This window comes from Gobius niger (genome assembly GCF_951799975.1).
Source record: "Gobius niger genome assembly, chromosome: 16".
Taxonomy (NCBI): domain Eukaryota; kingdom Metazoa; phylum Chordata; class Actinopteri; order Gobiiformes; family Gobiidae; genus Gobius; species Gobius niger.
Genome location: NC_136867.1, coordinates 20,105,608 through 20,132,699, shown reverse-complemented (window position 1 = coordinate 20,132,699; position 27,092 = coordinate 20,105,608). Strand labels below are relative to the sequence as shown.

At 41.4% G+C, this 27,092-nt stretch overlaps 3 protein-coding genes across 3 annotated transcripts; 1 reads left to right on the top strand and 2 right to left on the bottom strand.

Moving 5' to 3' along the window:
* Nucleotides 1-5,914: 5,914 nt before the first annotated feature.
* Nucleotides 5,915-12,226, bottom strand: pccb (propionyl-CoA carboxylase subunit beta). Its single transcript, XM_079572975.1, has 15 exons — nucleotides 11,965-12,226; nucleotides 11,366-11,485; nucleotides 11,210-11,278; nucleotides 11,074-11,130; nucleotides 10,872-10,985; nucleotides 10,692-10,802; nucleotides 10,512-10,620; nucleotides 9,353-9,473; nucleotides 9,191-9,272; nucleotides 8,993-9,116; nucleotides 8,809-8,916; nucleotides 8,178-8,278; nucleotides 7,759-7,857; nucleotides 6,621-6,720; nucleotides 5,915-6,516 (listed from the first exon to the last, which is right to left on the bottom strand). Exons 1-15 carry the CDS (start codon nucleotides 12,205-12,207, stop codon nucleotides 6,395-6,397), a joined length of 1,680 nt encoding a protein of 559 aa, XP_079429101.1. The 5' UTR covers nucleotides 12,208-12,226; the 3' UTR covers nucleotides 5,915-6,394.
* A 554-nt stretch (nucleotides 12,227-12,780) lies between these two features.
* Nucleotides 12,781-18,275, top strand: LOC306975687 (E3 ubiquitin-protein ligase MSL2-like). The gene is made up of 3 exons (XM_079573331.1): nucleotides 12,781-13,784; nucleotides 14,765-16,134; nucleotides 16,213-18,275. Exons 1-3 carry the CDS (start codon nucleotides 13,643-13,645, stop codon nucleotides 16,513-16,515), a joined length of 1,815 nt encoding a protein of 604 aa, XP_079429457.1. The 5' UTR covers nucleotides 12,781-13,642; the 3' UTR covers nucleotides 16,516-18,275.
* A 535-nt stretch (nucleotides 18,276-18,810) lies between these two features.
* On the bottom strand, nucleotides 18,811-23,410 carry LOC306976202 (tumor necrosis factor ligand superfamily member 10-like). Its single transcript, XM_079574093.1, has 6 exons — nucleotides 23,164-23,410; nucleotides 22,623-22,766; nucleotides 21,439-21,484; nucleotides 21,230-21,346; nucleotides 19,690-19,946; nucleotides 18,811-19,616 (listed from the first exon to the last, which is right to left on the bottom strand). Exons 1-6 carry the CDS (start codon nucleotides 23,275-23,277, stop codon nucleotides 19,413-19,415), a joined length of 882 nt encoding a protein of 293 aa, XP_079430219.1. The 5' UTR covers nucleotides 23,278-23,410; the 3' UTR covers nucleotides 18,811-19,412.
* Between the last annotated feature and the right edge of the window lie 3,682 nt (nucleotides 23,411-27,092).

Below are 27,092 nucleotides of genomic sequence, written 5' to 3'. Positions count from 1 at the left end.
TGCCAGTCTTCAAACATTTGCGAGGTAAATGTAAGACTTGGATAATAACCAACAAACTCAATGGATAAAAGCACAAGGTGGTTTGTTTGCGTCTATTAATTTATTTAAGTGATCGCTGAATTCACGTTTTAACGTCATTTGATGACGTCATTTGTTTTGAATTGAGAAAACTTCGTTGTCGTAATTAAATATTACCTGGATACTACAGTATTTGCCGGCGACTCGGTGGTCAAGCGGTAGCGAAGCTGCCCATATGTAATGTACACCGTTCAAGGTCGCCGGTTCGATCCCAATGCATGCGTTGTGGATCGAGAACTCGCAATGATGCGTGGACAAGCGGAGCGAGTGAAAATTGAACTCGCGATGATGCGTGGACAAGCGGAGCGAGTGGAAATTTTTGTTGGGGATGCTAAATTCACTTCATTTAGCTAGTTAGCTTAGCATTGAAAAACCGCCGCACGGAAAGAGTCAAGTTTAATGTTGCTTTATTTCTTTATGTTCTGTCGCACATCTGAAATATATGCACATTTGTGACAGTAAAATATGCCAATGTACCCTACCGATGTGTACAATAGCCTTTCGTTTGTCCCTCACTCTTGTAGTTTCCACGCTTTTCCACCACGTGTTCGTCTGCTCAAGCTTTGTGGACATTAGTACAGGGCTTGAAGTCCTTTTGGAGCAGAGCAGGAGTAGCTGTCTCTAAAAAAGTAAAACCACCTGCTGAACGTTGTAATGCCTTGGTGTTACAGTTCAAGATGAAAATAATTCTTAAGTTTATTTACCATGTCATGTGGCATATTTCTGTGTATCTATTAGTATTTCCTGCATAATCTGTGTATTTTGGGTTCAATTATGATTTTTGTTCTCATTTCCCCCAAAATCGATTGGTGTAAAATGCTCTTTATATGTGTCTGTGCATCCACTAATGACTAAAGTAACATGTTTGTCTGGCGTTCTTCCAGGTGTCAAACTTTACATCAGGAAAGTAACGTATAGTGTTCTCCATGTAAACGCAATTCCATATTTTTCTGTTCCAGGAGCTCCAATGATCCCTGCTCATATGGGCGTCATGGTGTCCTCTGTACCGGTGGTCGGCCAACCTCCCTTTCCCGAGAAAGGACTGCAATCCGTGAGAGCCAAAGACGAAGACAGCGGCTCAACCACAACGGTGTTAGTGGGGAGCACCTCAGAGGTCCAACTGGCAGCCAGGAGAACTTTACATCCATGTTCAAAGCAGTCTTCTTCCAGATTTGTTACGTGACATTTTAGAGTTGTGTCATGTTTGGGCTGAACTGTTTTGAGGGGGGGGGGGGATGCTGCAAGTCAGAAAGGAGCAGAATTGTATTTGTATTGTGGACACAAGTGACCCAGAGGCTACAATTTTTCTACCGCTAAGAATCATTTGTCATATTTCATGGGAGAGGAAAAACACGTAATAATCGTCATAGAAATGACTCTGTCAGCAGGCGTTTCTGCCGCAGCAATATTTGGAAAATCAAGTGAATGAAATTTGGCCAAAAACTGACTTACTAATTATGCAGGAAGACTGACGACTGTCTAGGGGCAGACTAGTGGCGCAGATGGTAGAGCGGGTCGTCTCTTGATCGGAAGTTCGAAATCCTCCTCCTGAAGGTGCACGTGGTTATTGTGGGTGACCCGTCCACTCCCGGTGTCTGCGTGCACTGGAGCGTGAATGGGTGAGTGGATCCTTGCTGCTGGAGGGGGCGCCGAATAGCGCTTGTTGTAAACAACATTTACAACATCGCTGTTTTTCGGACATGACTTTGGAACAGAAAGTGATAGAGACTTGCGGTGCTTTGTGTTGGAAACTAGAAATCTCAAGCTTTCAAACAAGTCCTCTCTGGTCCTTCTACGCCTCAGGGGAGCCGCGTAACATCGTGATGAAAATGCGTCAATTTACTACAGAGGTAGAGGTTCTTCCTCCAACATAACTGTTATGCACGTTTCATGATGCACATGTTCTATTTTTGTTAAGTGAATAAATAATCATTATAGGGAGGGGGGGTGCACAAAATGCTCCCCAATACTCTCTTAACAGACCTGAGACCATCACAGATCAGCTGTATTTCAACTGACATTAGATTACACACAGCTAGACTCTATTTAGTCATGAGGTCAACATGTGATCATTCAGAAATCATCAGGCAACTTCTCAAGGCCATAGGTTGCTCTAAAAGGAACGATGGCGTGTTACTAGTGTGTGTCTTGCACATTTATGGTCCATAGCATGGCAAAATGTCAAAAAGTTGAAGGGGGGCCCATACCCATACTTATGCAACCCACTGTACTTTAATATGTGGCCCTCAAAGATGTTTTCTTTTTTTTTAACACCCCTGATGTAATGTAATCAAATGCATTGTTATGTCCAAGATGTATTTATTACCAGTGTTGGGTTGTAACAGGATGCATGTATTTAGAATAAGTATTTAGAGTATTCATTTGAGGGTATTTAGAATACAGTTACTTTCTGAAAATCAAAGGAGTACATTGCAGTGCTCAATCATTACGTTTCAGCTTCATATTCATAACATTAATAAGAAAAGATCAAATCAGTCGGGGAAAAGATAAGCTGTCATTCATTTGCAAAGTGCTTTTTTTTAAAAATTATTCCTAAATAATAGTAAATGAATTCCTAACAGACTGTGTAACAAGTGAATATGCTGCATTTATGCGTGAATATTAAAGCTATGGTAAATATAAATCAAATCAAAGTGAAAGTTTTGAGAATACAGTACTCTGATTGGATAAAGTAATGGAATACACACGCTCCCGTGTGAATGTTGACACGTGTGACCAATAAAAGTATGATCAAATGTAAATGTTTAATCATTCAATCATCAATTTGCATCAGGCTTTTATTTTATGTTAAGCACGTATCTATCCATCGATTTTTGTAAAAAAAAAAAAAAAAAAAGACAAAAAAAGAATCCTAAGCGTTCAAGTTTTGGGAATTTTTGTCCCCCCCAATTGACTTGATAAAGCTAATTAGCTTTGCACACGCATAGGAAAACCATACGACGAAAAGACGCAATAACAAGGTGATCAACGTATTATTATGCATTTCAATATAATATTATTTGATTTGTTTATAGACGGAACAATTATTTTATATTGCGGTTCCGCCCGACCCTAATTCGTTGAGCACATAGCCAAACCATGCTACGATAGGAAGTTTACTGCCAGTCTTCAAACATTTGCGAGGTAAATGTAAGACTTGGATAATAACCAACAAACTCAATGGATAAAAGCACAAGGTGGTTTGTTTGCGTCTATTAATTTATTTAAGTGATCGCTGAATTCACGTTTTAACGTCATTTGATGACGTCATTTGTTTTGAATTGAGAAAACTTCGTTGTCGTAATTAAATATTACCTGGATACTACAGTATTTGCCGGCGACTCGGTGGTCAAGCGGTAGCGAAGCTGCCCATATGTAATGTACACCGTTCAAGGTCGCCGGTTCGATCCCAATGCATGCGTTGTGGATCGAGAACTCGCAATGATGCGTGGACAAGCGGAGCGAGTGGAAATTTTTGTTGGGGATGCTAAATTCACTTCATTTAGCTAGTTAGCTTAGCATTGAAAAACCGCCGCACGGAAAGAGTCAAGTTTAATGTTGCTTTATTTCTTTATGTTCTGTCGCACATCTGAAATATATGCACATTTGTGACAGTAAAATATGCCAATGTACCCTACCGATGTGTACAATAGCCTTTCGTTTGTCCCTCACTCTTGTAGTTTCCACGCTTTTCCACCACGTGTTCGTCTGCTCAAGCTTTGTGGACATTAGTACAGGGCTTGAAGTCCTTTTGGAGCAGAGCAGGAGTAGCTGTCTCTAAAAAAGTAAAACCACCTGCTGAACGTTGTAATGCCTTGGTGTTACAGTTCAAGATGAAAATAATTCTTAAGTTTATTTACCATGTCATGTGGCATATTTCTGTGTATCTATTAGTATTTCCTGCATAATCTGTGTACTTTGGGTTCAATTATGATTTTTGTTCTCATTTCCCCCAAAATCGATTGGTGTAAAATGCTCTTTATATGTGTCTGTGCATCCACTAATGACTAAAGTAACATGTTTGTCTGGCGTTCTTCCAGGTGTCAAACTTTACATCAGGAAAGTAACTTATAGTGTTCTCCATGTAAACGCAATTCCATATTTTTCTGTTCCAGGAGCTCCAATGATCCCTGCTCATATGGGCGTCATGGTGTCCTCTGTACCGGTGGTCGGCCAACCTCCCTTTCCCGAGAAAGGACTGCAATCCGTGAGAGCCAAAGACGAAGACAGCGGCTCAACCACAACGGTGTTAGTGGGGAGCACCTCAGAGGTCCAACTGGCAGCCAGGAGAACTTTACATCCATGTTCAAAGCAGTCTTCTTCCAGATTTGTTACTGACATTTTAGAGTTGTGTCATGTTTGGACTGAACTGTTTTGAGGGGGGGGGGGGGGGGATGCTGCAAGTCAGAAAGGAGCAGAATTGTATTTGTATTGTGGACACAAGTGACCCAGAGGCTACAATTTTTCTACCGCTAAGAATCATTTGTCATATTTCATGGGAGAGGAAAAACACGTAATAATCGTCATAGAAATGACTCTGTCAGCAGGCGTTTCTGCCGCAGCAATATTTGGAAAATCAAGTGAATGAAATTTGGCCAAAAACTGACTTACTAATTATGCAGGAAGACTGACGACTGTCTAGGGGCAGACTAGTGGCGCAGATGGTAGAGCGGGTCGTCTCTTGATCGGAAGTTCGAAATCCTCCTCCTGAAGGTGCACGTGGTTATTGTGGGTGACCCGTCCACTCCCGGTGTCTGCGTGCACTGGAGCGTGAATGGGTGAGTGGATCCTTGCTGCTGGAGGGGGCGCCGAATAGCGCTTGTTGTAAACACCATTTACAACATCGCTGTTTTTCGGACATGACTTTGGAACAGAAAGTGATAGAGACTTGCGGTGCTTTGTGTTGGAAACTAGAAATCTCAAGCTTTCAAACAAGTCCTCTCTGGTCCTTCTACGCCTCAGGGGAGCCGCGTAACATCGTGATGAAAATGCGTCAATTTACTACAGAGGTAGAGGTTCTTCCTCCAACATAACTGTTATGCACGTTTCATGATGCACATGTTCTATTTTTGTTAAGTGAATAAATAATCATCAATCATTATAGGGGGGGGGGGTGCACAAAATGCTCCCCAATACTCTCTTAACAGGTCTGAGACCATCACAGATCAGCTGTATTTCAACTGACATTAGATTACACACAGCTAGACTCTATTTAGTCATGAGGTCAACATGTGATCATTCAGAAATCATCAGGCAACTTCTCAAGGCCATAGGTTGCTCTAAAAGGAACGATGGCGTGTTACTAGTGTGTGTCTTGCACATTTATGGTCCATAGCATGGCAAAATGTCAAAAAGTTGAAGGGGGGCCCATACCCATACTTATGCAACCCACTGTACTTTAATATGTGGCCCTCAAAGATGTTTTCTTTTTTTTTAACACCCCTGATGTAATGTAATCAAATGCATTGTTATGTCCAAGATGTATTTATTACCAGTGTTGGGTTGTAACAGGATGCATGTATTTAGAATAAGTATTTAGAGTATTCATTTGAGGGTATTTAGAATACAGTTACTTTCTGAAAATCAAAGGAGTACATTGCAGTGCTCAATCATTACGTTTCAGCTTCATATTCATAACAATAGGAAAAGATCAAATCAGTCGGGGAAAAGATAAGCTGTCATTCATTTGCAAAGCGCTTTTTAAAAATTCCTAATTAATTGTAAATGAATTCCTAACAGACTGTGTAACAAGTGAATATGCTGCATTTATGCGTGAATATTAAAGCTATGGTAAATATAAATCAAACCAAAGTGAAAGTTTTGAAAATACAGTACTCTAATTGGATAAAGTAATGGAATACATTACAAAATACATTTTAAGGCAAGTAATCAGTCTTCTGTAACTAAATACAATTTCAAAGTATTCTCCCAACACTGTTTATTACACAAAATGAAGTACTTGATCACTGAAAAGGCAGTCTTTTCCTGACCTCATAATTCAAACAAGGAGTGCGACCGCAACCACAAATAATGGTTTATATAAAAGATGTAGTTCAGAAGGGAAAACAGTTTTCCATGTTCCAATATGGCCTCGGTATCACCAGTGTCACTTCCTGTCAATTATTTTCACATTCAGATTTCTTGAAGGTACATCATGTCATGACAATACAGTACATTTGGGGATTGGTTCACACTTCATGGAAAACCTATAGCCTATTTCAGAATCCAAACTCGTCAACAAGTAGCACCTCTGCAGTTAATTTGAAGGACAAAAACACAAGTGCTTTTTATAATGCCTGAATAAAAAGTCTGTCTTTTAGAGAGGAATGTTGGCATGTTTCTTCCAGGGGTTGGTCTGCTTTTTGCTGGCCAGGACCTCCAAATCCCTGCAAATCTTCTTTCGAGTTGTTGCTGGCTCGATAATATCATCCACGAAACCTAGATGAAACGCACAGCAGGATAATGGCAGGTCCAACGTGAGAGAAAACGTAAAAAGGAAAATATTTGCCAAATGATTTAAGATGGGGGAAACTTGGACTCACCTCTGACAGCAGCTGGGAAGGGATTTGCAAACTTCTCCACGTACTCTGCCTCCGCCTCTGCCTGGTTCTCCTTCCCCCTGAAGATGATCTGAACTGCGCCCTGTGAAACGCCGTAGAACAATGCTTGATAATCTAAATAATATAATTGAAAACTAAACTCAAAGAACAACAGATTGGAGATATTTAGCATTGGATTGCATCTCCAGTTCAGCTTTACACAAATCTACAAAACTCATCTTAACAGATACATTTCCATGCTTTGCTGCCACATTTTCATTGCTTTTTGCCACTTTTTTGTTGCTCTTGTGCCACTTCTCTGTGGCTTTTTCGTTGCTCTTTTTCCTAATTTTTTTGTCACTTTTTAGTTTCATTATTATCACTTTGTCATTTTTCATGTTACTTTTGTTGCATTTTTGTCACCTTCTTGTTGTATTGTCATCCTCGTTTTTGTCGCCGTTTGGACACTTTTTTTTAAAGAAGCTTTTAGATTTCAGTAAAGCCAAACTGGAGAAAATGTGCTCGGTTCAGGCGGGGGTTAGAGATTAAGGCAACCCACTTAATTAATTGACCAATTTAAAATTTTGGGTCCAGCAACATCACACAGATACTTACCATGCATGTTTTCGTTCGTAATAAAATAGTTTTTGCACATTTTGATCACTTAAATTAGCAGATCTGTCTCATATGCACGACTTTTAATTTGTCTTAGCTCCTAGGGTCTAGCTACAAGTTTGTACTCACTACTGCCAACTCAGGTCATATGTGTAACTGCACCTTCTATATTAAGTGCACGATGGCAATTCGGACTTTTAGAGGCAGGTGTGGTGAATAGGTGGCTGGAACATGTAGGGGGAGGAAAATACATAATTTTAACATTTTTAAACTGCGTATAGTTCCTTTAAAGCTAAGACTACTCTCATAAACCTTTAAATGGAACAAAGATAATTGTAATCCACAATGGAATATTTCTCCATCACTGAAAAATGTTCAAATATAATATAAAAATAAAGATTTAAAAACAAACTCAGTTGCAGTGCCTTTTTAAACCACAAGACCGCGTTCTGCAAACACTGCCTTTTAATTATGTCTTGTTTTTGGCCAGCCTGTTTTCTTTATTCTCAGCTTTGTTTGTTCATACCTTGGCACCCATCACGGCAACTTCAGCGCTGGGCCAGGCGTAGTTTACGTCTCCTCGTAAATGTTTGGAGCTCATCACGTCATAAGCTCCACCGTAGGCCTGAAATATGAACACAAACACAAGTTTCATCTCTGGACCAGTAACCCCTTATAAACAGTCATTTAGTTTGGGTCGTTTCATGTGTATTTAGTCCTGATTTAGCTCTCGTTTCTGCAGACTGGTATAACTAAAAAGAGCCAAAATATTATCAGAGCGGTAACTTGATGCAAAGCTTGTGAAACACCTCAAGCTTTTGCAAGAGAACAAATTATGACTCTCACATCTATACCTTCTCGTGCAGATGGGGTTAAAATTAAGACAACTTTCATCTTTTTATTTGCCATATGTACAGTAGATGGGCGCTTTGCTCTCACACATACCTTTCTTGTGATTATAGTAATTTTGGGAACTGTTGCCTCAGCAAAAGCATACAGCAGTTTGGCTCCATGTCTGATGATGCCTCCATACTCCTGAGCGGTACCTGAGGAAGATCACAGCACAGACAATGGAGATTTGGTTTTAATACAGTACTGACCTTGCAAATAAATAGACTTCGAACTATTTCAGATTGGAAAAAAAGGGAGAACTTAACATGATTTTGATTGGAAAAGCTACATTTAAGTTTTTTTTGAACGCAACATTGTCCTTTTTACAAACAAATAGCGGATTTAAGTGATTTCTTTCTTAATTAACAGCACCACCCTTGAGGTAGGGGGCACATGGACCACCTCTTAAAAAGGTCCAAGGGGTCAACCAGACAAAAAAGCCACTGCTGATCAAAGGCACTTCCTCTTATTTAGAAAGTGATCAACTAAATTCCAATTTGTTATCATTTAGTTGTGTGCGGGCTTCAAAATAAAGCTATCACACACTCAAATTCAAACCTTTTATCTCAAAACATAACACTTTCCTTTCAAAAATATATTGAAATTCTATTCAGTTTCAACTTCTTTATTTGACCTGAAATAATCCCAAGTGCACTGTGTTTCACTGATCTAAACTAAGCAATACCTGGCAGGAAGCCCGGCACATCCACAAAAGTGATGATCGGAATGTTGAAAGCATCGCAAAAACGAACAAAGCGTGCTCCTTTTACTGACGAGTTGATATCCAGACAACCTGGAGCGAGAGCCAGACAAAATAAGTCAAAAATCTCAACATTCTCAAATTCTTTTCCAAATATGTCATGACTTACCAGAGGCTACTTTAGGCTGATTTCCCACAATGCCCACAGTGCGTCCATTCATTCGAGCAAACCCCACTACAATGTTCTTAGCGTAGTTGGGCATAATTTCAAAGAAGTCCCTTTCGTCAACAATCTGGGGGGAAAAAAACACAAAAATTAAACATTTTGAAAAGCATGTGCAGAATTTCAAATGTGACTGACACTTACAGCGTGAATGATGTCCACCATGTCATAGGCTTTGGTGGTCTCGAATGGTACAATTGTGTCCAAAAACGGTACAAGGCGATCACTGGAAAACGTGCATTTCATTTGTCAGGTAAGCAACATTAACAGCATTAAACGATTAAGAGTTTTATGGCGTATCGTCACCTTGGGTCGTGGCACTCTCTGATTGGCGCTGGGTCTTTGTTGCAGAGCGGCAAGAAGTTAAAAAACTCCCGGAGGTTGAGAAGAGCATCGATGTCGTTTTCGAATGCACGGTGAGCCACGCCTAAAAGACAACACATTTCTGTTGTTTGTAAAGTGCTATATGAAAAGACTTTGACTGATTCATTCCATTGTGGCACATACTAGCTCATTTCCTAGTTATCCAGAGTGTTTTTTTATTTTTTTATTCATGCAGTCCTTATATTTGAAGAGTTTAGTGGTGCTACGCTAGTGCTTGGCTAGTGCTAGGCTAACGCATGTCTATGGTAACAAGTAGCCTGCATTAAAAACAGTCTGACCCAAGCACAGTGCACCTGAGGCAAATTACTTGTAACACCAGACTACCGATAGAAATGTCTGTTTTGACTGAATAATGTTTTAAATATAACCATTTTGCATTTAAAGTAACTTATATTTGAGCAGCATCAGCTTCCTGGTTGTAAGCTACACAACGGCGGAGTGATCTGCTAGGTTACTGGATCTACAGTAGTTTTACTGTATTACTACATGCAGAATTCACAAAGGAGCTTTTTCCAAATCAGATATGGCAACGTTTGGAGGACTACCCAATGATTTTGAAGAGGTTGTTAATGCAGGCTACTAGTTACCATAGACATACACTAGCCTCGCACTAGCCTCGCACCACAAAACTCTTCAAATATAAAGGACTGCATGAATGAAAAAAATAAGGCCCTATGTCAAAAATCCTGAAATATCCCTTTAACCCCCGCCTTAACCAAGTGCATTTTCTCCAGTTTGGCTTTACCCAAATCTAAAAGCTTCTAGAAGGCTAAGACCTGTTTTAGTCGCTTTTTTTTTTGTTGCCTTTTTGACGTATTTTCACCACATTTTTGTTTTATTTTGTCAGGTTTTGGTCACTTTTTTGTTGTGTTTTTATGGTTTACATTTTTGTTGCTCTTTTGTGCCACTTTGTTGCATTTTCATCATCATTTTCATCGCTATTTTGACGCTGTTTTCAAAAAGCCTTAGATTCGGGTAATGCAGAACTCAAGAAAATGTGCTCAGTTTAGGTGGGGATTAAGAAGTTAAAAGGCCGTGTTGCAGGCGTACATATAACATTGTATAGCATTGTGAATCTAACCAGAAACTGTGGTGTGCGTCTTCGCTCCTCCCAGCTCCTCCTGAGTCACATCTTCATTTGTGACAGACTTGACCACATCTGGACCCGTGATGAACAAGTACGACGTGTCCTTTAAAAACACAGGAGAGTTTATGAAAGTAAAGTTTACTTCATTGTTCATCATTCATTTCAGAGTCCTACCTTAACCATGAATGTAAAGTCAGTCAGCGCAGGAGAGTAGACGGCTCCTCCAGCACAGGGGCCCATAATGAGGGAGATCTGTGGCACGACACCTGAAGCCAGTACGTTTCTCTGAATACAAAATTAATTCATTATTAAGTACACTTACACTGTTTTGCCTCAGCTTCAGTCAGGTCTTACCAGGAAAATATCAGCATATCCTGCAAGAGACTCCACTCCCTCCTGGATTCGAGCTCCGCCAGAGTCATTTAGCCCAATCACTGGCGCTCCAACCGTCATGGCCTGATCCATTATCTAAACAGATCAAGTGGTCGTTCATGCAATGTGATAATAATAACCATGATTCATGAATAGATTCCATTTCGACAAACAGCTTACTTACTTTGCATATCTTTTGTGCATGAGCTCCAGACAAGCTACCGCCGAACACTGTGAAGTCCTGATAGAATCAACAATATTAGATGAAAAAAACTCCCTTAAAATTTGTGCCAAGCATCTTTATAGACATCCCACTGTACCTGGCTGAAAACATAAACGAGTCGGCCATTAATTCTGCCACGGCCTGTCACAACGCTGTCACCTGGGAACTAAAGAATGCAACCACAAATGAATCTGATTATTGTGTGCAAATAAATACTATCATCACCAAGGGTAATGCACAGGAAATCGTGTACTTTGTTTTTGTCGTGCTCCATGCCGAAGTCGGAGCAGCGATGCTCCACAAACATGTCAGACTCCACAAAGGACTCTGGGTCCAGGAGCAGCTCCACTCGCTCCCTTGCAGTCAGCTTTCCCTGCAACACAGAACCCAAAAATATTAGTTTACTTTAAAGATTTACAGCACCGGTCCAGAACAGTTCCTTTTGCTTTGACTGAGGGATTTATTTTCCCAGGACTGTTGGAAAAATTTAACTAAATTTGACGTTTTCCTAACATATTGTTTGTTTTATGTGCATTTCCAATAACAACATACTTTCTCAAACTTACTTTGATTACGTTACTCGCCAAAGGCTTATTTTGACAGACTAGACGTATAATAAGTTTTGATCATAAATGTTTTGAAATGTGTTAACTTTTGATAAGTTGCTTGTCTGACAGATAGTTGTTGTGTCGTTGGTTATGTTACTGTTAGCTTAGCAAGGTGAGATTGCAAGTTTTAAAGCACTAAGTAGGTCATCAAGAGGTCGGTAGAAAAGGGAAATCACGAATCAGGGAAGCAGTAGCTTAGATGTATTTTCAAAGTACACTTGAATTCAATTATACATTTCTTTACCCTTTTGTGCTGTGCATCAATTCTGTGCTGACCTCCGCCGACTAGCGCCGCCTTTCGTTTATTGTCGATCCTCTCTTTAACGGACAGGTGGCTGACTGAGTACCAGCGACAATGGTTTTGCTGGCTGCATTGCGTGACTGTCCCTGCAGCCGCACCATGTTTGACCTGTGAAAAACTCCTGAACGACGTCCTGAGTCCGTTTAAAAGTCCGCAGCTGCTTCGAGCCACACCGAGGGCCGCCATGTTTGCCCTGCGTACTCTGTGACGGGGGTGGGGCACGCACGGAAGAGATTTCAGCCAATGGGGAAGGGGGGCTGGAGCTCTCAGCCAATCAAAATGAAGAATATACTAATCTAAGGGAAAAGAGAATGTAGAGAAAAGTAATGTATATTTAAATATGATTGAAATAGATAAATTGAAATAGATAACATCCTGAACATTATGTAAAGTGACAAGAAAAAGAAGACCACAAAAATACACGTGTTTATTATTTAATGTTTATTTTTAATATATTGCTTAATTAATTTGTATGGATACAAAGTTCAAATATAATGAGACACACTAACAACTGAATTACTTTGTTGGTGGGTAGTTCTAATTGATGTTTTACTTATATGAGTAACAAGAGAAATGTATGCGATTACTTGGACATTGACCATAGAAATAAAACGGCAAAATAAGTGATATTGATTGTTCGCACATCCATCGTGGAATGGTAACCAAGGGTAACAAGGAGAAGTATCGCGTGATGATCGACAGTCAACATGAAAAATAAGAATGAAGTCTCGCGTGATCTCCATGCTTCGCTGTGTGAGGAAAAAAGTCGGATAGCAAATGATTGATGCCTTGGAAAAACGGGTCGTTATCTATGTTTATTTGGCAACCACAACATCGTGTCCTACCGTGAATATAATTTGCAGACTTTCATACAGGAGCTTGAAATTCCCTAGTGTGTTTTTGGCTTAGGGCGACCCAGGAGGCTCGGCATTACCGTATTTTTGGCATGCTAATTCAGTTAGCCATGCTAACGCTAACTGGTTAGCTTTGTTTACATCAAGCGCGCGCCTGGGCCACTGCTATTTGCTCTCTGAACTCAATTGGATCTTTTTATGGCAGTCCAGCGACCACTACAGCATCGTAGAAGAAATTGTTTTGAATTCTGCGTGGATTGTATGTTCTCTCGAGTCTTCTCTGATTTTAAACGCTTGGCTGATGTCGGAAGCTTGTATTAGCACGTCAATGCTAACCTTTTGATCATGAATCGTTTGATCACTTAATTCTTTGTTGGGGCAAGTGCGCACATGGGCGCAATGTAAGTAGAGAAAGCAAATGTACACACATTTTAGGCCTATTAATAACCCTATTCTTCTGCTATAAGTGTGCTTCGTTGAAATACAATGCTTTGAACCGGTGGTGCTAACATTAGCTAGCCACCTGCCGTGTTAACGTGCTTGTATACTGTAAACCGCCTCACCATGGTCGCAGCCTGTTGTGCTGTTTATTAATTATTCATACAATGGATGCATTTAGACACTCGGGTGACTGACTACTGCTTCACAATTCGGTGTTATTTCTCGTGTGTCGTTCCTATTTGGACTCGGGGTTGGCCCTTTCTCAGTTGCATTGAGTGGTAGATTTTCCCGGGCCGTGTTTCCCCAGAGCAGCGGAGGAGAGCGCTATGAACGGAGTGAATGCAACCGCTCTGTACGTGTCCGCCAGCCGGGCCGTGCTGCAGTGTGATCCGCGGCAGCCGCACACCTTCACTGACATGTACACGCTGCTGCCCTTCTTCCGACAGTCCCTTTCCTGCCTCGTCTGTGGTAAGTAAGGCACTGGACTTACGCTCTATTATTGGGTGTGTGTTAAATTTGATCCCACGGAAGTTGAAGGCAGTGTAAAACTAGTTAATTAACACTCATTATATTGACGGAACCGTGCGTGGGCGTGCGTGATTGCTCGTGCTCGCGCCGCGGTCTCCTTAGTAACCGCAGTCATCTGTGCTGTTGTCAGGACAGATGACTCCTCTGTTGTTGTGCTGCTGAGAGCCATGTGTTTGTGTTCATGCTTTATTTACTCACTCTGCAGAGGCAGCGCTACATCAACACTGGCTCCGCTTGCGTTCCAAGTGCCCAATATTAACTCAATTGCTTATCTTAAAAACTATAATATAAAAACATGTCACTTGTAACATTGCATGCATTTTTATTAACATCTTACCCCCCCACCTGAACCGAACACATTTTCTCCAGTTTGGTATTACCTAAATCTAGAAACTTCTTGAATAAAGTGTGAAAACAGCAATAAAAATTAGACTAAAGCGAGGATGAAAACGCATCAAAAAAGCCACAAAAGAGCAACAGAAAAGTGCCAAAAATGCTACTAACAAGTGACCAACAAATGAGCAACAGTAACAGAAAAGTGATGAAAAAGTGACAAAAATGTATGACGAAAACACAACAAAAAAGCCACAAATGAGCAACATTAAAGTGACAAAAAGCAATGAAAATGTAAAAATGTGACAAAAAGCAATGAAATATAATCAAAAAGCAGACGAGAATGCGGCTACAACACCAGGAAATAAACAGTTTAGATGAGTTTTGTAGGTCTTAACTTTCAAATGAGGCGTTACACTGCCCTAGAGGCCTTTTTAGAGTTGGGTAAAGCTACGCTGGAGAAAATGCACGCGGTTAAGGCGGGGATTAGGATGCTAATGCATTCATTTTACATTTTGGTGTTTTGGATTACGTCAAGTGCATTACATGTTTTCAGTCATATGACATATTTGCTCTTCTTTTCTCAGGTAAACTGCTACAGGATCCCATTTCTCCTGCAAATCCAGACTGTCAACACAGCGTCTGCTCGGGCTGTAAAGGCCAGAAGATGCGGGTCAGACTGTCGTGTAATCGATGTAAGGACTATTCTTCCTTCCAGGAGAACAAGCAATTGTCTCTGCTGGTGCAGTGCTATAGGAAACTCTGTGTCTATGTGATGCACTCTCCACTGCTGCAGCCTATCAGCAGTGTGGGAGGCTCTCCAGAGATTATGGCCTTGTTAGATGAGGTGTTGATGTCTGAGGAGGATACAGAAGACCTAAACTTAGTACAGGAGGAAGTGTCTTCTACAGCTCTAGAATCTCTCACCCCGACAGAGGTGCCTGCAGTTTCCACAGACATTTGTGCTCTTCAGACCTCCTCAGACACTCCGTGTTCAAATGGGCCACAAGAGTGCAACGGGGAGTTTCTGGAGGACCTAGAGCCCTCATCTCCAGAACTGGAGGTGTGTGAACTGGTGGAGGAGCCCACATCCCTTTCTGTGTCCACTGCAGGCTGTGCGGGGCTCGAACTGAGTTTGACCACTGCTCCTCTAGCCACAGGCACCATGTGCTCGCTCAGGGATGGAGACTCTGACAGCAGGGAGCTGGAGGAAGGTGAGGTGCTTCTCCTCAGTGTGGAGGAGGTCTTACAAACTTTAGACCCTCTGCAGCCTGGCAGAGATTCTCCTCATTCAGAAAGGACACACATGGGCACAGACAGAGCACACACTCAGATGTACATACAGCTGGACACAGCCCATAACTACACACAGATTCAAACGGACAGGACTAACATAATGACCGGGCATGGTGCTCACACACACACACATGCACCCTCTTTAGACCCTCCTCCAGCCTCACGACCCCTGCCAATCCGCCTTAACCGCAAACGCTCCCGTTCAGAGAGTGACCGGGAGAAGGTGAAACCCCTGCCCATCTCCTCCATCCTTCAGGGCTCCTCATCCCATGTACATACTACCCCTTCTCACACACTGCACTACACACAGTCGCATGCCCCCACTATAACTGTACCCACTCACACGTACTCCTCCCTCGCAAACGGGGCACCTCCCAAAACGAGTCGACCTGCACAGAACCACAGCAAAGGGGTTAGAAAGCATGTGGATCCAAACCCTAAAAAGCCCCATGCCAAGCCCAGGAGCAGCGGAGGCTCCAAGTCTAAGGACCGTAACAAAGAGCAGCGGCTGCTGTCTGGCTGCATCCTGCCCACAGCGCCGGTGAGGCCCCCATACAAGAAACCAGTGGAGAAGAAGGGCTGCAAGTGCGGCCGCGCCACACAGAACCCCTCTGTACTCACCTGCAGAGGGCAGCGCTGCCCTTGTTACTCGAACCGTAAGGTGAGGATGATCAGATGAAGTATAGTACAGTATTATTTATTGTATTTGGTAATATTTGCAATGCTTCCTTTGTCCCAGGCCTGTCTGGACTGTATATGTCGTGGGTGCCAGAACTCGTACATGGCCAACGGCGAGAAGAAGCTCGAAGCCTTCGCGGTCCCGGAGAAGGCCCTGGAGCAGACGCGGCTCACTCTGGGTATTAACCTGACAAGCATCACAGCTGCTGCTGCACTCCGTAACCCGGCAACCACCAGCATCCGTGGCAACACCCTCCTCAATGTCACCACAGCAACGGGATCACCGGTACCCACGGCCTTCCTGTCCCCCAGCTCGCCGCAGGAGCCCAGCTATGAGGACAGTCTAGAGCTGCTCATTGGATAGGACAAAACGGAGCTTGCTGATTGAATGTGACAACTGTTTTTTTTTTGTCAACCTGTACCACCCTCCTCACACCAGTGGAGGGCATCCAAGGCAGCTATGGGTCTGTCCTGTATGTAATCTGCTCTTCTGTGTTGAAAATGCTGAGTAGTAAGACTAGCATGGGCGTGCCAAAGCCTCCTGTTTTGTGCCTGTGTGTGTCCCTCTATGTAACTGCCTGTCGCTAGTTCAACATTTCTCTCTTTGGTTCCTCTATTATGTCGCGCACCCAATAGGCCACATTCACTTTGTTAAAGGCAATATTAGGAGCCCATGTCAGGTTTCCACATCTGTAGTTTACATCAGCCCAATATACACAGAATATGAACCATGAGATTTTCTATGTTTCAAGTAATCCTATCCTATGTACGTCTCCGCTCCAAGTATCAGGACAACCAATACTAACCCTGTATGTGAATCGTGAATGAATCTTGTGATTGATCTATGGACCGTTGTTTTTCACACACAAGACTGTATGCCTTTTGTATCATCGACTTTCTTCAATCCAAGTACTGTCGACTTACTATTAAAGATCGAAATTTGTCTTAATGGCAACGTGCAAGCAGCGAGATGACGTCGAAGCACTTGGCTACGCAAGTGTGTACCATACTTACTGTACATTGTGGACTGTAAGCTCTTAGTTTTCATTGATTGGCAAAACTTACAAGCTAAAAACCACTATAGAGATTACCATAGCAATAGGAGCTCCAAGCAAGGCGTCGCTCAACCCTTGCACACACACGTTGTTTACAGTATTGTCTTCTATACTCTTACGGGGATTGTACATGATTGTGTGTTTAGATGAACTAAAGCCATAGGTTGTTATTGACAAGATATAATATACCCTTTGTGCGTGCGTTGCCCTCTTGCTCGTAGTGTCCTGACTGATGAGACCAACTCTACTCTATTTTTGATACCAAATGTTCAGTAACTGGTTCCACTGTTATTTCTTTACATTGTTCGTTCTGTTTGAATTTTGTTTTCAGTTGAAGCACCTTGATGCCCACCCCGTAACTCCACAAGCCCGTCTACTGTCCGTGTTATTGTTTACTGTCTCGGCTAAAGCTACGAGCTACCTTTTTGTTAGTGCAGTCAAAGCGACCAAAACAATGACTGACGCGTCTTTGACCGGTGAGGAAGCATTGGGCAGGTTACACAGCAGTATGATCAGAAAGCAACTTTTTTTTTTTCTGTGTCGTCTAAGTTTCAAAATGTCTTTGTTTTGGGCATTACTTGAACCCTGGTTGAGTTTTGGTATTGTTTTTTTTTTTTTTTTATGTAAGAGCTCTTGTATAAGGGGTGACTTATTATTGCTGAAACATTCACTGCCATAATATGGAAACATGTATTACAACATGAATTAAAAGATAGTTTTTTACTTTTTCATTTTTCGTTTTTTTGTCTAACCATATTTGTTTACAGTGTCTCTGTGGGTGCTGTTTACCCAGGGGTATCCAAAATGTTCTACCTAATGGGCTATTTTTATGGCAGAGAGCTTCTTTGAGGATATTTTGTAACTATGGGTTCAGTAGTTCACCCTGGAGAGTTAGACTTCTTTACTTTTTACACTGCACTATTACGTCTATTAACTGGTCTGGGAATGCCTCAGAATCCCCCTCAAAGGCTGGAGGACCTGTGCATGGACAGGGAAGTCTGGGCATCCCTGCTCAGGCTGCTGCCTCCGTGACCAACCCCAGATGGAGCAGAAGAAGATGGATGGACTGTACTACTAAAACTATTTTTACCTAAGGATTATGTCTGACGTGTTAAGGTCAAAGACAAAAATGCAACTGGTTGTAGATCCTTGGTTTGCCCTGCTGACTGAGGCAACACTCCTAAGGCTTGTTAGTAGAGCATTTTCTTGGTGAGATAACAATTTTTACATTTACCCAATAGGGATGCATTGCAATATTTGCAAATTGTAATACAAGTATCACAAGTTATGGAACTTTCAATTATCCTAAATCTCTAAAAAGTACAGTTTTTTTGTATCAGAAAAATGTGAAATTGTGAAAACAGAGAAAATATAACATAACTTCACAGCAAGTCACTTTCCTCTGTTTTCACTATTGCTCCAGCCCCATCCTTGAAGAGCACCCGTCGACAACACTCTCAAACCTACAAAGTGGACCTGATGTGCTCACACGTCTATCTATCGTCAATGTAAAATTGTATTTTAAAAAACAAAATATTTATTTACCCACAGCAATATATATTATATTTAACACTGTACAATTTTTTTACAAAAACACTCTTTGGCAGTTTCCGAGTTGTGCCAACTGTACTCACGCGGCACAAAGTACATTACAAATACTGACATTGTGGCAGATGTAACAAAAAACACATTTATTGTCCAGCAATAAACAACATTAAATCTGCCACATAATATACTGGTCATTTTCCATCGTGGCATCTGAAAGTATATCCTGCATGGCATGTTTTTTTCATGCATGAAGATACGTCCACAGTTTTTTATTTTCTCTCGTTTTTTCCCTCGTGTTCAGCTTCCTTAAGTCTGCATTACGCCCTCATTTGAAACACTTTGAAACACTTTCATATTTCCGCACATTTGGATGAGCAAACTTGGGGCTTTGTTCTTATAGTTCCAGCTCTGTCATTTATGAAGTTGCTTTCTGCTGCATGTTTCAAAATGTCATTACTTTGGGCAACAGCGGAGCCACGGTTGATCCATTTTTAAAGCTTGTAATGTTTTCTTTTCTCTTTCATTTCAAGCTGTCTGTTTCTTTTGGGAATTACCCTTCGTGGTTCAGCAAACTTCTTGGCCCCTTGGTGCAGCTAGCGTCCCCTGCAATGTTTTCTCTCTTTATTTTGGTGGAATCGCAATGTTTTTCTTCATGTCTCTATCCCACAAGAAAGGCCCCAAAATAGCTGGCTCTCCCGTCCATAGTGCTCGCATTGCTGACAGTGATGAAGAGGCGATCCGCTGGTTGGAGGAAGGCGGTCCCGGCCTGATGGAGGGAGAACAGTCCGGGCTCCTGTCCACGGGGCCAGCACACACTCCGCGACGACTTCATCAGGAGAATGGGCACAGTGTAGGAGCTCATCTGAGGGGCCACAAAGCAAGAAACATTTATCGTCTAACGTTGCACAAAGACGCCTGTTGTGTACTTTCCTTACCTTTTTGTAGACGTACTGGACCAGCTGCGCTCCCTCCTCCATCCTGACCTCGCCCACATCTCCCTTGCTGTCTGCCTCTGTCTCCCCAGTGGAGGGCAGCCTGAAGTACGTCTGGGCGTAGATGTAGTAAAGTCCAGCTCTGGGCACCAGCAGCTCCCCTCCCTTGAGCTCCATATTCTGTAGGAAGGACAGACCGCGCTGCCCCTCCCATGAACGGATGCGCTCCCCCAGGTAACCCTTACTGCTGCTTCGCGAGCCTACAACAGAACATAGTAAAAAAAATATAGCTAGAATGTGATAATGACACAATTTCAAAAAGAAGGAAGAGCTAAAAACTCTAAATTGAAATTTGAAAGAAAACTCCATAAAGATGTTCAGCTTGGTTTATTTTTCAGCATCAGCTTTACAAATCTTGCTTCTTGCTCTACATGGATGTACAATATTCTTCTCTTGTTCTATAATTCTAGTTCACTTCCAATTCTTCAGCAGCTGTAAATCGTAATTTCGCCATTATTGACTTTGGATTTATATGCAAAACAAATCACTGCACTGCCAAATGAAACATTGTATAATCGCCCTTTCACTTCGGCACGTAATGAGTCGTCACCTAAACAATAGCTGCAGGAAACGCAATTGTATCAGCTTCACAAAAGGGCAGGCAGCTGCACATTTTGACGGACGTGCAGGTATGAAGGTTTGACACAGGGACCGGCCCGGAGCACATTCCTCCCTCCCACTTTGCCCTGAGAAGCCCTCGGGGTACGGGTGAGAAATGCACCGACTTAAAGATCGCTTTGGGAGGGATCGGAAGTCAAAGATCATCATGAACCTTTCGGCAGTTTTCCATTTTCCCAGACATTGCACAGTGATGACACAGCTATTTTAATTACAGGCTGTAAAGTCAACTGTATATACAAGGTGACAAAACAATATCCAGAAGTTGAACCTGGTAATACTGTACAACAAATAAACAACATGCACAAAGCCTTTGCAATAACCCCCTATAACAGTGTGGGGAGTTTATTTTCAGCTAGAGGTTGAATTATATTAAAAAAATCTTTAAAGCAGAGATGACAATTTTGATCAAAATCTGTGGCTGATGCTTGATTAACTGAGCTACTGACTCTTGTTCATGTACAAACCAATTCCTTAGGAGCATTTTGACTTTGCTGCACGAACGTCGAAGTGCTCCTAAGGTGTTATTACGCCTTACAATATAGTACCCCTTTTTATCCACTTAGAAAATCGACATGTTTAATTTTGTATAACTATACTTGGATCATGTAACTACTCATGTAACCGTATTTAAATAAGGAAAAATGTGGAAGAGCTTGCTTGCTTCTAACTTCACCCTGTTTGGCCCCATAGAGGAGAGGATGAGAGGCTATATGCTAACAAAATCTTTTTGCGTGACTGAGCGCACGCACAAAGACCAGACAGATACGCATCAACTCGTCTAAGCTCAGGTAAGAGCATATCTCTGTATGCAAAAAACTGTGGCCTTTTCCTTTAAGCATAACTATGTGACTCTGGCCCTCACCTTCTGATGCAGAGTTTTCAATGGAAGAGGCGACTCCAGTCACGTGAGCTGCCACTTTGGGGAGAGGGACGCCTCGCATCGCAGGACCCAGCATCGGCAACACGGCTGTCAGACCATCTGAGACAAAGGAAAGTCACTATTAGACATTTATTCAGTAGTTTGCTAGTAATGATTTGCAAGTAATGATGAAATGTGGTATTTGGTCATACTTTTTATAGTTTTGGACATCTCTTTTTGAAGCCTGTCTGCCATTGCCTGGAGAAGGAAACATAGTTTTACTACATAAAACACAAATCAATTTGATGATGACATTCAGAGAACACATGGTTTGGCAGTGCTTCTCAAACTGAGTTACGGCTACCACAATGGTTGCCGTAGTTGACTGCTTCTGGCACTCATATTTTACTAAAGACTTCGAAAACCAAATATTTCCTTTGGTGATGATACTTGGTGTGAAAGGTTTGGGAATCTATGGTTTGGGGAATTTAATGCCTGTTGCCTCTGTAGAAAAAATACTTCCACTGAACTTCCAACAAGTAATTATGACGGTAACTTTAGTTTGAGCATTACATATACAAGCAATATACACTGCCCGACCAAAAGAAAAGTTGCCACAAAGAAAAAGTTCACACGCTCTAATATTTCATTGGACTGCCTTTAGCTTTGGTTACTGCTGTGGCATCGTTTCAATAAGCTTCTGCAATGTCAAAAGATTTATTTCCATCCAGTGTTGCGTTAATTTCCCCCCAAGAGCTTGTATTGATGAGCACATCCCAAAGATACTCAATGGGGTTCATATCTGGACTGTGTGGCGGCCAATCCATGTGTGAAAATGATGTCTCATGCTCCCTGAACAACTCTTCCATGAATCCTGGCATTGTCATCTTGGAATTTGCCTTTGCCATCAGTGAAGAAGAAATCCATTGATGGAAAACCTAGTCATTCGGGGTGTTTAGATAGACAGCTGATCTCATTCTTTATATAGTGTATATAATTCTTTATAATGTTGCTGAACCTAAACCTGACCATATGCAGCAACACCAGATCATAATGTTTTTTATTTTATATTTTTTTTCTTTGATTGGGCAGTGTATTATTGTGGAAAAGAGGTAAGCAGCATGTAGCTTTGTGTTTGAGCTGCTTCCCGGTTCTGTCCTTCTCAGGAGAAACAACTGCAGCATGTGCTCAGGCAGGACTCGAACCGACAACTTTCCAATTCCAAGACAATTGCTCCGCCTTTGAACCACCACAATGGCTAACTGTGTATAACCATTATGAAATTCATTAGAAACAATTCCGCTTGCTGACTGCACGGCAAGTGTGCTTGCAATAAATCACCCAGGTAACACTGCACGTCAATAGGATACAGAGTAAATGCAATAAAAAGATTGACCTTCTCTATGTGGGAGTGGAGCTGTTGTGTGACTTGCCAGCAGGGGTCGCTCTTCTTCCCCTCGGCGGCGGCGTCCTCAGGTCCGGAGGGTGGATTTGAGTTCATCAAACAAGACACGCTGCTCCTGGAAAAACTCTCCTTCATCTGTCAACACATAACGACGCATGCATTTAAAACCAGTAAAGCGAAAGCGCAATGCGTAAAAGTGCCATAACCGTGCCAACGACAAGAAGATCTACAGTCTCAGCCAGTCAATCTCGCTGTATCTTCCTACATTAGGTTTGTTTTTCCTGTAGCAATGCCTCAATAGTTTAATGTATGCAATAAGGCCGTGTGTTTGGTGAAGGTGTGCAACTGCCCGAGTTGTTTGTTTGTATTACCTGAGTGCGCAATGAAGCGAATCGGTTTTAAAGGATTCAGCAGCACACCGTGCCATATTAAAAGAAACGTACATTGAACTTCGTCTTGGTCGTAGTTGCAAACCCCAACAAAGTTTACTCGTTACAACAAGCAGCCATGTGACTTGAGCGCATTATCTTACCGTACTCAGCACTTGGTTGAAGTACATGAAGCTGACAGAAACTACGATTGTTTGAATAAGCACAACTCCGAGTATAATCATTCCCAGACACTGAGGAGAGACAAAAACGGCCATTATATTGTCGAAATGGGAGAACCGGAACAAGTCCTGAAATATCGTATAAGTCCAAAAAACCCAGGGGAAAGTTGAGTCGCTTGTTTAGGCAAGACAAGTCAGATCAAGCTCAGCTGCATTTCTGTGCGGACTGGAGAACGGAGGGAGCAGTGGCAGCGGTGCGCAAAGGGAGAGCGAGTTTGGAGGTGGAGCGGAGAGGAGCAATGGAGGTACTGGTACAGAAGTGTGACTGAGAGATGGGGTGTTATTCGAGAGACAGGACAAAGGTTGGATGGGGCCTACAATAGGTTTATTCAAAAGGCTGTGTCTTCAGGGCAGTGGGAAATATGGACGTAACTCTCATGACCTGATTTACTAGAGTGTTGCACCTGATGTATCATTAGGTCTGATCTTAAGGCTATATAGGCTATACATAAGTTTGCAATGTGGACTTTAAGTGTTGATGAGAGATAACAAAACTCTAATGCACCTGCTTGGCCCCACTTTAGCGACCGTCCACTATCCATTTGCACTTAAAGGGACAGGCCACCATTTTTCCATACTGAGATATGTTCTTACCTGAGCTTAGACGAGTTGATACGTACCTGTCTGATCTTTGTGCGTGCCTGTGAAAGAGCGTGGTCCCTGCTACTTTCACCCCGTTTGGAGCTATAGGAATACATTGGGAGAGGCCAAACGCTAACAACATTTTTGGTCTTTTTGCGTGACTGAGGGCACACATTTCTTCCATACTGAGATATGTTCTTACCTGAGCTTAGACGAGTTGATACGTACCTGTCTGGTCTTTGTGCGTGCCCGTGGAAGAGCGTGGTAGCTTGTTATTTGTTTTTTATAGCCAGTGTTGGGTAACGTATTACAAAATTAACGAGTTACAAAAATGTATTACTTTTTCCAGTAGCTAAGGAATATAACATTTTATTTGCGCAAAATACATTATATTAGTCATTACATTTCAAGTAACTCGAGTTACAAGTGCATTTAAATGGATGAAACTAAACTCCCCCAAATAAAATGCAGCACCAAATCAAGTTGGAGTTCGGTGTATAAGATCTGCAGTTGTGTCTAGTTAATGTCGTCAAAAAATGAATGGGGGAAAGTGAAGGAAAAGGAAATCTTTGACTGCACTTTTGCTCTGTGGCATTATTGCTTTTTTCAATTTGTATTTTTGCCAAAAGTAACTCAAAGTAGTGTAACTCGGCTACATTTTTTAAACAGTTATATATGTAATCCAAACATTGCATTTTAAAGCTGTAATCACTTATATAGAATATGTGTTATGGAACGCAATCCTCAAAGCTTACACTTGGACAGAGTAAAAACAAAACAGGCGGGAGTTGAAAACAAGATTTACTTTTTCCTCTGGCAGAAATGAATCATATCATATTATACATCTTATAACTTCAAATAGTGTTCATGTCTACAACCGATGGTCTAATAAGAAAGTTCTGTTGTGAGTTCATGTTTCCAGTTCAGCCGGCAGCTTGTTCCCAGGCCTGTCAGGCAGTGAGTTGGAAGTATGAGCATTAAATAAGATAAGATAAGATGATAAGATGATACTTTATTGATCTCACAGATGGAGAAATAGAATATATTACAATTTAAAATAACTTGCCCAACGCTGATTACAGCCTATTGTTTGATCAATGTCAAGTAAGCCTTAGATATGAAGTGTATAAAGAGAATGCTTGGACATAGCCTATTCCTTGTCAAATAATGAAACAAAAAATTAAATGAGCATAGGGGGCATAAAATTGAAGATTGGACCTATTACAGAGATGGAATTAGGGGATTTCGAGACATAAGCAATCAAAAAGTTACAGTATATTAGTGATTGCTTTTAGTATTCCTACACTACAGGTCAGTATGATGTTGCTCAGATGTTGGTCCTAATATTTTTGTTTGCTGAAATGTGGCCATAAGTAAACCACCTCCCTATGTTTTACTGCTACGCTTAACTGGTGCTTATTATTTCCAGACAGATGCTCTTTGATGCTCCAGGGTTCTCTCTTTCTCTTATGGGTTCCAGCTGAAAGTGCAAAATAATTAGTCGAGGGTTACCTCATGTGAGGCTTAACAATAAAGCATGAAAGATTTACACTCAATGTATTGAATTACTGTTATCACATTATTAGTTGACACAATAGACGATTATATTGTGTAATTCAAGACTGTTGAGCTTGGATAGATCTTCTAGGACGTATATTGTATTAGATCATGATACTTCAGAATGGATTAATAAGGCATAATAGCGTAATAACTTGTATGTTTGTCTCTACACTGCAGCAGATTTTGTGATGCCTTTTACGGCAAGTCTACAAAATGACTCATCCACTTTGACCTCTGCCCTGGCCCTGACCTCTGGTTGAACCCCACACCCTCCCGGCTCAAATTGAAACACATCATTTGTGCCAAGCAAATCAACAAACAAAAACCACCCAACATGCAGCATCGTCGCTCTATGAAACAGATTTCGAATTCGTGGAAAAGAAAGGGGAAGTTTGGGTAATCTTAATTTACATACTTGTTGGTGCGACAAATCTCAAAGTTGCTGATCCATTTTACTTCCCTTATTGTATTTATAGCTTGTTAAAATGTGAAATCTCAAGGGCACTTTTACATTCTTGGTGCTAAACCAGCACAAGTTTAAAGGAACTCTCCCGAGACTCAAACTATGTAAACAGAAATATATTTTTACATTGATGCAGCTCAAATAACTATGACCTGTTTATTTTAGTTTTGTCATTACTGTATTTAACTTTAGGCACATGTTTGACTTCATAAACATGTATAGGTTATAGAAAATATAGAAGCAGTGGTGGAAAGTAACATAGGGATATTTACTGAACATTTTAGAACCTCTGTCTCTTGACTCCACTGAACTAATTAAAAAACACATTCATTTGTCGCTGTGATCTCTTTATGGACGCGCCACAGGTGAATTTAAAGCGGTAATAAAGCTGTTTTGATTAGAAACATAATTAAGTCCTAAAACACCGTGCGGCTCATTGAGTCTCATAAAAATGACTTGTGTAACTCTCTCAAGTTGTAAAAATCTGTGTCAAATACTTTAACTGAAAGTACATAAAGTGGGTGCTTTAATACTTTTGCTTAAGTAGAATTTTCATCCAGTACTTTACTTTAAGGCCCTGTACCAGATGTTTCCCCCAGTTGTGGAATAAAATAGGTTTTGTCCTTCAGTATATTGTAAATTCCTTTGTATAAATGGTAAATGGTAAATGGTCTCAACTTATATAGCGCTTTTCCACCTACATTAGGCACTCAAAGCGCTTTACAGCAAGGATCCACTCACCCATTCATACACCAATGTACGCAGACACTGGGGGCAATGTGGGTGAAGTGTCTTGCCCAAGGACACAACGACAATGTGCACTTTCAGGAGGTGGGATTCGAACCCCCGACCTTCCGATCATGAGACGACCCTCTCTACCAACTGTGCCACTGTCGCCCCAAAGCCTATTATCAGTTGTGAACTGGCTAGTTTTTGTTGCTACATTACTGATACAGCATTGCTCTCTGAAAGTTGCGAAACATGTTTTTAAACTCATCCCGAAAAAGGATTGGTCATGTTTGGACTACAAATAACAATTTACATTTTAGGCGCTCCCTGTTCATTGTCAAATACTTTAAGTAATACTTTTAGTAATACAAATTGAGTACTTCTGCCACTGCTGTATAAGGGCAAATGTCTTTAGAAAAAGTAACAAAATGTGTACAATTAATGATTAATTAAAAAAATCAAACTGCAAACACAGAATTGCATATCAGCCGAACAGCGTGGAACTCTTTTATAGCCT

Coding starts and splice junctions, on each gene's coding strand:
- LOC306976202 (XM_079574093.1), bottom strand. CDS start 23,277: ATGGCCGTTTTTGTCTCTCCTCAGTGTCTGGGAATGATTATACTCGGA. Junction 22,767..23,163: donor TCAACCAAGTGCTGAGTACG/GTAAGATAATGC, acceptor ATGTGTTGACAG/ATGAAGGAGAGTTTTTCCAG. Junction 19,947..21,229: donor TGAAAACTCTGCATCAGAAG/GTGAGGGCCAGA, acceptor GTTCTGTTGTAG/GCTCGCGAAGCAGCAGTAAG.
- pccb (XM_079572975.1), bottom strand. CDS start 12,207: ATGGCGGCCCTCGGTGTGGCTCGAAGCAGCTGCGGACTTTTAAACGGA. Junction 9,474..10,511: donor GACGCACACCACAGTTTCTG/GTTAGATTCACA, acceptor GTTGTCTTTTAG/GCGTGGCTCACCGTGCATTC. Junction 7,858..8,177: donor TTACTATAATCACAAGAAAG/GTATGTGTGAGA, acceptor TTCATATTTCAG/GCCTACGGTGGAGCTTATGA.
- LOC306975687 (XM_079573331.1), top strand. CDS start 13,643: ATGAACGGAGTGAATGCAACCGCTCTGTACGTGTCCGCCAGCCGGGCC. Junction 13,785..14,764: donor CCTTTCCTGCCTCGTCTGTG/GTAAGTAAGGCA, acceptor TTCTTTTCTCAG/GTAAACTGCTACAGGATCCC. Junction 16,135..16,212: donor CTTGTTACTCGAACCGTAAG/GTGAGGATGATC, acceptor CCTTTGTCCCAG/GCCTGTCTGGACTGTATATG.